This window comes from Sander lucioperca, chromosome 12 (genome assembly GCF_008315115.2).
Source record: "Sander lucioperca isolate FBNREF2018 chromosome 12, SLUC_FBN_1.2, whole genome shotgun sequence".
NCBI lineage: Eukaryota > Metazoa > Chordata > Actinopteri > Perciformes > Percidae > Sander > Sander lucioperca.
Genome location: NC_050184.1, coordinates 24,194,524 through 24,207,417, shown reverse-complemented (window position 1 = coordinate 24,207,417; position 12,894 = coordinate 24,194,524). Strand labels below are relative to the sequence as shown.

The 12,894-nt window shown below is 42.1% G+C and overlaps 1 protein-coding gene across 1 annotated transcript; it reads right to left on the bottom strand.

The window, feature by feature from the left end:
- Positions 1 to 3,656: 3,656 nt before the first annotated feature.
- Positions 3,657 to 12,798, bottom strand: si:dkey-32e6.6 (extracellular matrix protein 2). Its single transcript, XM_031316871.2, has 7 exons — positions 12,562 to 12,798; positions 11,967 to 12,082; positions 10,270 to 10,402; positions 10,038 to 10,195; positions 9,703 to 9,842; positions 4,584 to 4,910; positions 3,657 to 4,094 (listed from the first exon to the last, which is right to left on the bottom strand). Exons 1-7 carry the CDS (start codon positions 12,614 to 12,616, stop codon positions 3,917 to 3,919), a joined length of 1,107 nt encoding a protein of 368 aa, XP_031172731.2. The 5' UTR covers positions 12,617 to 12,798; the 3' UTR covers positions 3,657 to 3,916.
- Between the last annotated feature and the right edge of the window lie 96 nt (positions 12,799 to 12,894).

The window sequence follows — 12,894 nt, the reverse complement described above, 5'->3', positions numbered from 1 at the left end:
CACACCATCTGGTAAATTTCCGACCATGTATGAAGTCGCCCACACAGGCGTTTGCAGCTATCTAGGCTACACATTAGCCGTGGTCTCTGCTGCTTCATAATCTTTTTCCCCATCATTCATATCGATACAAGAGGAGGCCGGCCGACAATCCTGTACTTCGATTTTTTTGTTCAGTTATAGCTTTTCTTTCTCTCAGAGCGCAGTATCCACAGTGGCAGAAAAGGCATGCAGACCAGATCAATGCCCTCAGGGGTGTTGGCAGGAGACAGAGTTGTGATAAAGGTCTTTGCAGATAACATTCCTCCTCACTCTGCTTCCTTTCTCCCTCATTTTGTAGATTTAGTCCTTGGTTTCTCACTCTTTTTTTCTCTGTCTGCCCGTCTCTATCTCTCTCTCTCTCTCACTGTGGTTCACTTGATTATGGTGTTGGTCTGTAGCTAGAGGGCTTGCCATCCAAATTAAAGTCTTTTTTTGTCCTACAAGTGTTCAGCTAACTTGTCTCTAGCACACCCACTTGTTAGCTCTTGGGTAGGTGCTGCCATAGAGTGTGTGTGTGTGTGTGTGTGTGTGTGTGTGTGTGTGTGTGTGTGTGTGTGTGTGTGTGTGTGTGTGTGTGTGTGTGTGTGCATGCGTGTGCAAGATGGAGAAGAGAATATGAAAGTATCAACTTTGTTTCTGGATTTGGATTTCAGCCCAATCAATGTTTACTTCATAGTCATTAATGTTGCTGGATATCAAGGATGAGCACATCAGGGCTGATGGCCTAGCAATTAGTTCTCCTGCACCCTGCCGTAAGCACATTCTTTGTTGACCCCAAATAGTTGACCCTTAACACTGGAATCCAATCTCATGTTCTAGCAAGAAACTGTTCTCACTCTTCCACCCTCCAGCTTTCTGCTTATGTCTGAGTCAGAAAATTCTTTTGCTGCTTTTTTCTGTGTGTGTACTGATGCTTTTTATTTTATCAGCCAGCAGTCGTCGTGTCCCCCCACACACACACCCACACCTCCTCCAATAACAAACACAGGAAGCTGCTGTCGCCGGGTAGAACAGAGAGAGCATGGGTGAAGAAAAGCACTATGCTGCTCTGCGAGCAATCTCTTTAAGAAAACGGGCTCTGGGTTCAGCTCGACGGCATGCGAAACATCTGTTGGGTTTGATGGGACATTGGTTTAACAGTTTAACCATGTCACACACAGTATGATGGTTGGCACTGAAGTGGCAAGCTATCAAATTTGAAAATACCCCATGTAACAAGCTTTGGACCGGAGGTTTAATTATTTAAGATCAAAACTGGAGCATCCATCTGTGCAAAACTACAAAGAAGGGAAACTGCAAAAAGAGATTTGATGCTGTTTCGATCGGCTCTGCCTGTACGTGCAGGAACTACAGTATAAATTTGAATGTGTAGTTTCTTAGACAGTAATGTGCTGTTTGCAAAATGACTGTACAATTATGGAAAATGGAGACAGCACTACATGCACAAGACTGAAAGCAGAAATCTAACATGTGATTACACGCCCAGGCTGAGAGTGAAAAGTGGAAAAGTGTGTGTGTGTGTGTGTGTGTGTGTGTGTGTGTGTGTGTGTGTGTGTGTGTGTGTGTGTGTGTGTGTGTGTGTGTGTGTGTGTGTGTGTGTGTGTGTGTGCATGCGTGCGTGAGTGCGTGCGTGCGTGTTCATATTGCACATTCAAACCATGCATGTACTGTGCTCTCATAACCTTGTTAACTTAACTGTCAGCTGCTTTATCTCAATAACCCAGCTTCATTCTCTCTCTTATTAACTGCCTATCTCTCTCTTCCTTCCTCCCTCCAAGTGAGTGTGTTTGTAACTCTAGCGCCTGCAGGGGAACTTCTGTTCTTCATTTAGAGCTGCAGAAACCCTGCTCCCTGTTGAAAGCTTATACCTGGAGCCAAAAAGCGAACACAGCAAGTGCACCGCCTGTAAATTACGACTTCATACTGAGCACAACTCAACATTTATCATTTTAATTATATCCATTACTCTAACTGACATACTGTAAAGCGTATTGTGCCTTTGCACGGGTGGATGAACAAATTAAAGAGACTACTGCACTTTCATCAGCCTTTATAAAGTATTTAGTTTGTCGTTTTTTTGTGTGAGACTGCAAATACAGATATCATGTTTGTTGCAGCGTTTGGTGTAAAGCATCGGACTACACTGTGAATCGAGGCATCTACACATTGTCAAGTTCACTTCATGTTGAACTGAGTTTTTGGTAATAATACAGGATGAGAAGAACAAAAGGAAGTTGTTGTTTCAGAGAAAACAATAAGAGAGAGTGCAATAGGGTTTGTGTTTTTTTGTTGTTGCTCTGTTATGATTTCAACAAGACTGCGTTAAGGGTATCTACCACAAAAATGCTATGGGCAAGGCTCTCATTCATGTCACACTCACACAACAGACATGAGATCATAAATATGTTGAGACAGAAGAATGGTGCATTGTTAGCTATTTTGTACTGTAGGGGCGAGGGACAAACAGCAGAAGATAGAAAGTGAGATACAGTTGCACCGATTCACATAGCAAGAGAAAAAAAGAACATTGCGATCTGAACTCACTTTGGCAACAAGTTTGGCAGGACACCAATGGCTTTAGTTCCCAAACGGAAAAAGAGTTTTAGCTCTCTGTCTCCTTTCCTTTTGATCTTCTAGCCACGTCTTATTGGATTCAACTAGCCTGATTTAACTATGAGCTGCTGCTCTTCTCATCTTTCGTAGATCACATTCTAAGAACAATGGCTGTATTGTGTCTTAAAAGTCAGTGTGTTGTTTGTCCCTCCTTCGCTCTACTGCCACCACGTTCCTAACCTTTTTCCATGTCTTCCCTTCCTGCTAATCTTTATCCTTGACGTTCCACTTCCGGGTTCGCTCCGTTGCCACCGGAAAATCCGCCGGATTTCACTCATTTAGGCCGGATAGCCATTGCCTTGGGCTTCCTTTGTGTTGGCATTTTAAACTCTGGTCGATTTATGAGGACTATGGTTAACCTTTTCTCAGTTCTCTGCAAGGTAAATCCAGAAACTACCTTACCTTCCTGCTAACCCAAATAATGGGCAGCCCCACTCCTGTCACACACATACTTGCACCCCAATTACTGTTCACAATCCTACAGTGACTTACGTCACCTTTACATGCACCCGTCACAGCCAGAGTGACTCCTTGTATTTTTGCTGAGCGGCTAGGGGTGGATGTTTATGTTGGAAGTCATCTGGTGATAGGGAACCTGTGTGATGTTCATATCCATGTTTCTCTGGGTGGGTTGCTCTGTGTGATGTTTCCTTCCTAATGGGCCTCTTAGGTTCACACTGTGTCACCAGACATTTTCACTTTCTCTCTGGGTCCCCCATGCTGCAGTCCCAAGATGTGACTGCTTCATGATGCCCCCCACCAGTATCCCTGTCACAAACACCCTTACATTATTTCTATTTACCCTGACTAAAGGCTCCTCCTGCAAGCCCCAGACTCAGACTAGAGACATAGGTTAATCCATTTTAGTCTTCATTTTCTCAAAAGTATTACTTAAATACTTTATACTTGAATGAAAAGCAGATCTGGATTCCACTGCAATGTATTATGCTTTTACACTTCCAAGAGCATTTTACATAATGATTATTTCCATTACTGTGCAAATTACACATTTACTTTAATGCATACAAAAACATTACAGTCATTTTCCTAGTCAAAAGTGAGATGTGAAAGAAAAAAGATAAGGTTAGGGATGATAACATGATAGCGCTGACTAACTAAGCAAACTACACAATACAGCTATTTTTCTGTAAACCTTGCCTTCAGAAAAAACCCAGAAAGTATAGAGTAGCTGTACATCAGCATGATGCACATGCGTATATTGTGGTTATGTATCTGTCATTGTATGTCCGTCCCACTGTGTAGTCTATTGGTCATATGAGTGCCCCTGTTGTGGATAGAGGACCAGTCCTTGAGCATCAATGAGACAGGAAAAGGCATTTGGGGGAATCCTCTCCACCTCCAGCAGATTATTTTCCAAGTGGATCGAAGCCAAGGTGGAGCCAGAATTGCCAGGGTGGCACACTCCCCACTGCCTCACCAGCCTGCAACCACAACATACGTACACTTAAATTTAGACACACTACATCTGCTGCATTTTGCACTTTTCCTTCCACAAGTGCTAATTTGTTGTTTCCCCAAATGCACAAAGAACTGCATAAAGCTGTATAAGTGCTTTGGTTACCAGTGTTACTGTGTTAGATCAAAGGGGACACAGAGTCTGGTACAGTTCACAACAGTAATGAAAAATAGTTTTGCCAACAATAGTTTATTGTCTTCATCTTTATGCTGACGAGGACTGTTGTTGAAATGTTAGTTTGAATAAATGCATTTGCATAAGACACTGAATGTGCAGCGATATCCTTCTTTGCTTCGTTGCCAAGCTCCTTAGAGTCATTTCCAAAGGAAGCTGCACTAGCACAGCTAATGTTATCAGGACAGGGTTGGGTAAAAAGCAAACAAGCATAGCTTATCCCTGCATTATATAAATCACATTTGACTTTTGAAAATTGTCTGGAAAGTGGCAATTCTACCTGATCTGGTTGTTGTCCAGTCTCAGCACCTGCAGGTTCTTAAACTGTCGAACGCAGCGAGGGACCTCCCCCAGACGATTGTTGTCCAACAGGAGCTCTCCAAGTGAGCGGTACGTTCCAACAAAAGAGACTCGTTCCATACCCTCATTGCTCAAGTCATTGTGGGATAGACGGAGGGACTGTAGATTGGACCGCATGTGACGGAACGTAAAGGCAGCAATGTGACTGATGTTGTTGTGTTGGAGGGTCAATTTATGGAGATGGCGAGGAAGATTCATTGGGACAGAGGTAAATCTGTTATAGGACAGGTTCAAGGCCTCCAGGGACCTGAGTAGACACAAACAGACAAATCATGAATCTCAGTCAGATATCTACAAGAAGACCTTCAAATGAAAATTCTACTTTTAGATAGTTTTAGCCATGCTAGCTGCAGCGCTCTAGCCTGGACAACAGTTTGGTCCAGACTGAAATATCTCAACAACTATAAGATGGATTGTCATGAAATGTCATGGTCCCCAGAGGATCAATCCTATTGACTTTGGTGATCCCCTGACTTTTCTGCTAGCACCACTGGTAGGTCAGAGTTTTCACTCATCCTGTGAAATATCTCAACATCTATGGATGGATTGGCACAAATGTGGTTCAGACATTCATGGTTAGTAGACAATGTATATCCTGAAGACATCGGTGATCCCCCAACTTTAACTCTATTGCCACCATGAGGTTGACATTTGTGGTTTTGAGTAATATGCAACAACTATTGGATGGATTGCCCTGACATTTGGTACACCCATTCATGTGCCATTCAGGATGAATTCTAACAACTTTGGTGATCTCTGACTTTTCAGTTAGCAGCACCATCAGGTCAAAATTTCACATTGTCCAATACTTTAGTTTATGACAAAATGCCTGCAAAACGTATGACATTCCTATCAGCCCAAGCTGTACTCTGTGTTTAGTGCTAAGTAACAAATGTTAACATGCCGACACGCTAAGTAAGATGGTGATCATGGTGAACTATACACACCTGCTTAACATTAGCATGTTTTACAGGGCTCTAGATTAGATATAATAATGGATGCCCACTTCCACTCTGATTTAACTGCAGACTTCATGTTTTATAGTTAATGGACTCCTGCATAGCGCTGTTGGGGAGGCAAGGAGTCAAGAGTGCAGAGCGTGAGGCTCGGCTGCAGGGGAATCAGGGGGAGCAGCAGGGGGGAAATAATGGGGCCTGGGGAATACAATGTAGGAGAACATGGCAGTTTGAGGGGGGATTTTTGGTAAGGGGTATACAAATGTTTGGTTTGTGGGAATGAGAAAGACAGCCATAGAGGGAGGACCAGATTTCAGGGGTGAGGATGCAGTACAGGGGTTCAGTGTTTTTGTTAGAAGTTCCAACACAGCTGTTGTGAGTTTACAGCACAGCTCACTGTGGGAGAGTAACCTCATTTCCTGTTCTTCCGCCATTCATAGACCACATTAAACTGCCAATGGGCTCAGAACACCCTAAGGTGACCAGCCAATGACCACACAGTGAAGTGAAATAGGGACCAATGAGGATAAAGAGAGTGAAGGGTTATGGATGTAGGAGACGCTTGGACTGTCTGACTGATATTTCGGTGTCTCAGCATTTCTGCTCCTTGTAAAGGTGACTTACAGCAAGACCTCTGCATTAACTCGCCTCTCTTGAACTTTGCAACTCCCAGGCTACATGAATCACTGGTGTTTTTGTGGGTTTTGTATTTCCATGAGATAGATGATGTGTGTCAACGATAAGGGGTTAAAATCCCTAAATCAATCAAAACGTTTACAAAAAGCAACTTCTGATCATTTGTCAGTATCATAGTAAAGGTCATGATTAGCATGAGGCCTTCCTCCCTCAGTTTGGTCAAACAAGGTCCACTATAGATTTCAGGAAACCTGAGGTTGGTTGCATGCCTCTCTGCTTAACAGAGATGTTTTAAAACTTCACATTAATACAACCATAAATGTTTTACTGAAAGCACAGTTAAGACAGGGGAGGGAGCACAATGACAGATTTAACTCGAAACACACAAACACAAGAGCCAACACTCACTGGCCACACCGCAGGCTTTTTGTCTAACCTATATGTGTTGTGGCAGTTATGAATTGCTGTGAAAATGTGGTTTCTGCTTGAAATTTAAACCCTGAAATATATTGCTCTGTCAGCTTCTCAGTACCAGTTCAGACCAGTTGTGAGCTGCTGATTTGTATTCTAAATCTTTGCCAGGAAGCTCAGCAGCAGTCCACCGCTCCTTAGAGCTCCACATGGTATTAATGAGCAGAGGGACACACAGTCCTCTCTTCTCAGAGTCCACCACCCTCAACACTCCCACTCTCTGGCACCTACACACACATGCACACACCAACACACAATCATGATGTGAAGATGAAACACTAACACATAAACAGGCAAATATACATACTCGGAGATGTGCCAAGAACATGTATATACAAACACAAGCGTATGAATTTGATTCATTGATACTGTACATATATTCAAAGAAATGGGTATACACATGCACTCTCTATCCAAGATTACTTCATTGCTAAAACAGTAAAAGTGAGGATTACACAAGACTGTGTTTGTGTGCACAAATGTGTCCATGTTTTTGTGCAATGCAATGGCCAGGAGTAATCAAGTTGATGGTCTGCTCATCCTCAGGGTTTTGGGTTCTAATGGCAACCAGCACACAGAGAGGTTTGTACATATACTCACAGTTCCATCTGTGCCGAGCCCACCCTGCCAGCATGACACAAGCTGGTTTATGGACTTTGGCAACCTAACCAGGATAGGTAATGTAGCCAGGCAGAGCGGCTGTGCCAAGCAGGCTAGATAGAACAAGACTGAAATGATGGATGGATGGATGGATGGATGATAGTCAGCTACATCAAGTCATTATGGTGCAGGCTTCTGTTTGCACTACATTTTTGAACATACCGGTAAGCTGATATCTGGGAGTATGTTGGGCCATATGTCACATCTGTTGAAAACAGACTGAAGCACATCTGGAGAATATGACTTTAACAATTTACTGCAGTGGTACATAGTGTATAATATATTTATGGTTACAGTATAGTGTACATACTTTTTCAGACTGAAAACCAAAGAGGAAACCTTTAAATGAAAACCAAAGATCACTGAAATTAAACTCAGAGCTATTATCAGAAAAACTTACTTAAAGTTAATTAATTACTTACTTAATTACTTAATTTTTTTTTTTAAATATGATATATAATATGTTATACATCTTGTATGTAAAATAACTAGTAACTAAAGCTGTAGTGTAGTAAAACGTACAATAATTTCCTCTGAAATGTTGTGTAGTTAAAGAATAAAGTACAATATAATGGAAAAACTGAAGTACAAGAACCTAAAAACTGTAGTGCTTACAGTCTAATTAGTTACACCAGTTGTTAAGCATGTGCGTATGCTTACACGCTGGTCACACATTAGCAGTAAACACACCCAGAGGAACACAAACTAAAGACAGATCTGGGATAAGTTAAAAGAGTACAAAAAAAGCGATCTGGGAAACAGAAAATCTAAACACCTATATAATATTAGGTTACATGCATCTAAACACAGTACTGACCAAAGATGAGATATATTAAACAAGGTAGATAATGAGGCAAGTGACTGGCGGTCGGCCCGGTCTGCCTGAAACAGATCCCAGGTACAAACTGTACTCCCCAGCTTCTTCTTACCCCCTGTATCCTCCACTCTTACCTCACTGAACCCCCAGCAGGAGGCAGCAATAACAATGACAGCATGACATGGAACAGAGGCACTTCACTAACCAGAACCAGCCGACTGCAGTTTATTTTCACATTGAGCAATTTACTTTTCATTCTGTTTCAATCCCTCTCTGTCTATTTTGCCACACACCTCTGCCGAGCTGCATAATGAATAGATTTTTTACATGTAGTTCAAAGTGGATTTAATTATTATATGTCTGCAGATTAAAATACAATCGTAACACAGGGAGGAGTCTTGTTTTATGCCACTTGGGTCTCGCTAATGACCTTTGCCCTTTAAGGTATCAGCTGAATAGGTTCAATTTGTCCCCACTCTCTTGTCTATGCAGTGCTAAAGGAAGCTTTTAAAGTAGAGGACTAGCTAATACGCCTGCAGTGCCAATGGAAAGAGTGCTACTAATGATGCCACTAATGAGGTCAAGTGTCAGATGTCAAATACATTCGAGTCAGAAGTCAAGCGACGCCTCGGAGCACTGCCTCGTTCAACTTTCTGCATTTCACTCAAACTCTCTTTTTTCCCCACATCATCTCTCTACAAGATCTCATAATTTCTTCGGTCAAAATTACCCTGACTATATTTCCCCAATTTCATATTTCTATTTCCTCTTTCACATAATCATTCAGTCATGAAATACAATCCAAATTTTCTCCAACTGCACTTTTCTGTCTTTCTTTCTTGAGCATTTTTCTTTTCCTCAGTTTTCCCTGAAGCTCCCACTGTGGTTCACAAGGATCCCAGGGAGCAAAGAAAAAAACCCACTGGAATTCACTATATTTAAACAACACACACACACACAGACACCCACGCACACACACACACACACACACACACACACACACACACACACACACACACACACACACACACAGCACCATAGACACATTGAAACATATGTACACAAAGAGACACATACAGGCACACAGTTGCCCTCAATCTCTCGCTCATCTAAGTACACAATGTCAGCTGTCATAACTTCTGTGATATGTTTGCTTGTGGTGTGTGTGTGTGTGTGTGTGTGTGTGTGTGTGTGTGTGTGTATGTGCATGTGTGTGTGTGTGTGTGTGTGGGGTGCGGGTGAGAAATAGACAGAGGGAAAGAAAGAAGAAAATAGAAAACGAATGTGTCTGTCTTCATGTGAATCAGTGAGAAGTGGGTTTATGTGCAGTGAAACAGAGCGTGATGTTGATGATAGGAATAAAAATCTGATCTGTCAGACTGATAACCGTTTAAACATTAAAAATGATAACAAAAGTGTTTAGAATCCAAAACAACACCAGTCTACCCTCTTGTGGCTGATAGAGAAACTGCAGGACATTATTGGCTGGATGGACGTACTTGAGACGGGTCCAGGCGCGGGTAGCGATGCCTTGCTCATGCAACAGGTTGTGACTCAGGTCCAGCACTCTCAAATGGACACAGCCCCTCAGTGCCTCCTCCGTCACCGTCTCAATCAGATTTTCATTCATATCCAGCTCCTAAATGAAAAGTAGGGCCACAGACAGACAGGGATGTCTCATTTGGGACATCAATTCTTGTCCTGATGTCACTTTGTGGCTCTCTGAATAGACCCTAAATACAAGTCTGAATCCCAGCTGCCTCCTTTAGCTGATTCATACATTTTAAGGAGGAGTATTTCCCCCAGATGCTGCAGTAAAGTGAAACCAGTGCACCTGAAGAGAGGGAGGAAGGCCCAGAGGGAGGTAACGGAAGCGGTTGTTGTCCAACTGGAGGTCCAAAAGTCCCTCTAGTGGTCTGAAGGCTAGCGGTGACACACTGCCCTCATGGAGAGTATTCTCCTCCAGCTCCAGATTCAACAGGTTCATCAAACCTAGTGGGGAACACTCAATTATATTATTTTCATACAAGACGTTTCTCTTCCATGAACACAGACACAAATCCTACCTTTAAAACAGTTAGGGCTGAGTGTACTGAGCTTGTTGTTGTTCATCTTGAGCTCCTCCAGAGATGGCGGAAGCGCTGGGATCCTGGTGAGTTGGTTTCCATCTATGTTCAGCTTCTTCAGAAAGGTCAAGTTCTACATGACACGCAGCGGAAAAAAAAGAGGGGAGAACCGGCCAGAAAGATAAAACAGACAAAATGAATACTTGTCTCCAAATCCATAATTTTCCATCCCGACTTGCCGAGAAGGACACAATCCCAGAGTTCACTGAAATACACCAAATTTGTGCATCTCTTCCATCTATCATGTATTTTTAGAAAAGCCACTCTGTGTGGCTCTTCAGTGAGAGCCGCTGTGGTTGATGTGTGTCAACTAAAAGCAGTGGACTGAATCTTTGGCATCTCTCGAGCCAGTCCATCAGTCCTCTGTCATTACTGGGATGAGAGCAGAAAGAAAGAGAAAAAAAACTTCCTCGAAAAATAATTTTCTTTTATTCTCCACACATCACTGGCTGCAGCTGTTTTCCAACAGGTCTGCCCAGCCAATACTGTAAGAGTATGCTGATGGTGGCGCCTAATGATTGGTCAGAGTGTGGTGGGCTGCCTCGGTGTGGTCAGGATCTGTGTTTGGCCTGTGGTCATTTAGAGGTTAGGCCAGAGGTTATTCTTAGAAAGGATTAGTTAATGCAATTTTCACTGCTCTTTTATTACTGTAATGATACAGGATACAGCCTGCTTTTAATTTTAATTACATGCAAAGTGACTTATAAAACTGGCTTGTAACTCACAAACTCACTCATTCACATTTAGCATTCTCCACAAGAGGAAGCTTTTTTAGCTTTAGGGTTTCAAATCTCATATATTTACTTTTTACTGTTAGTACGTACTGCAGTTGCCCTTACAAAGTACATACTGTTGGATGCATACATGCATACAATTGGGACACACTACTTCTTCATAATATTACGCCTTGAACTTTGACCCTCTTGCTCATATATGCTGTGCAAAGGATTATGGGTCAGAATAACCAGAAAAGCATGCTGGCTTGCATACTGCAAAATAGACCGAATGCAGTAAATACAGTTTTATAGCTCTAAAACATCAACATATTTTAGCCTTATGGGTTTGTAAATTAATATATCATGTATTTCCCCTATCTTGGCATAACAAAGATTTTTCATGCACTTGACAGCACCGAAAAACAGAACTTACTGTAGTAACCAAAATTGCAAATTGTTGTTTTCCTTTGGGCTCTGCTTCTCCTATTTGCTTTTCTCTTTTTGACAAATAAAAACGTGATGACACTAAGTATATATTTAAAATAAAAAAAACAACAGTTACAGTGCCCGTAGGTCAAGCAGGCTGGACTGGTAATTCTGGTAAGTCTAGGACTGCAGGTTTGAGCCTGCTAGCACTACAGAAGCTCTGCAGTTAGATTGTATTGGATGTGCCTGATTGTGGGTGCATCACATCAATGTGACACTATGTGACCTTTTGCATCTGTATCACACGGCACATACACTGTGTAACGTTGCTTTAAAGCAAGAACAGGTATCCCTCAGTTGAACCCTAATGTGATAGTAAGATATACATTCAAGAATGATTAAACATACAGTATACAACGTTATGAGTGTAATGTACTTGCAGAGTATTAGACTGGACTGTTGAGACTGACAGAGAAGAAGAGAGGTGTTACTCACAGACAGGGGGTTTTGCCTGAATGACTCATCATCCAGTTTGTTTTTGCTCAGGTCCAGGGTGTCCAGGTTCGGCACACCAGAGAAAACTTGTGGAGCGATGATTCTGATGTTGTTCTCTTTAAAGATAAATCGCATGGTAAGAGATATGATGTAGTAGATGTAGTGGAAGTATATACTGTAATATGGCTTGTGAAGCCATTTCACATGAGTGTGATTAGGGACTTCACTTGACTCACAGGTCATGTCATGTTGACAGATCTCTGCTGGAACTTTTCTTTATGTAAATAATATAGTCAGTCAGTGACCTTTGTTATTTTAGTTTTCAGTTTATGGTTCACTATCTTGCCAAAAACAACTGTTATACATAAAAGTGATTATTAAAAAAAAACAATTAATCAAAGTTGCAATCAGAGCTACTATATTCGGTTTTAATGGAGTACACTTCTATTCAAACCATCCCACCGAGCACAAACATGGCTCATTTTGTATGATGAATCTACCACCACAATACACACACACACACACACACACACACACACACACACACACACACACACACACACAGACACACACACACACACACAATCACACACACCTGCCATGTCCAGATTTGTGGCCAGCAGGTTATGGATGATTGGCAGGTGAGTCATGCCGATGCCCCTGCAGCTGATTTCTCTGTCAGCAGTCTGACACTCGCTGAGAGGAGACTCTGTAAAACTGGAGTGTGTTTCTGTTTGATTGCTGGGAGGCTCAGTTGCCTCTTCTTCTTCCTCCTCCTCTTCTTCTTCCTCCTCCTCTTCTTCTTCCTCCTCCTCCTCTTCTTCTTCCTCCTCCTCCTCTTCTTCCTCTTCCTCCTCTTCTTCCTCTTCCTGACAGGGAATTCCAAAATAATTACATGACAGAAAATGAATTAACTAAAATGGGTGAA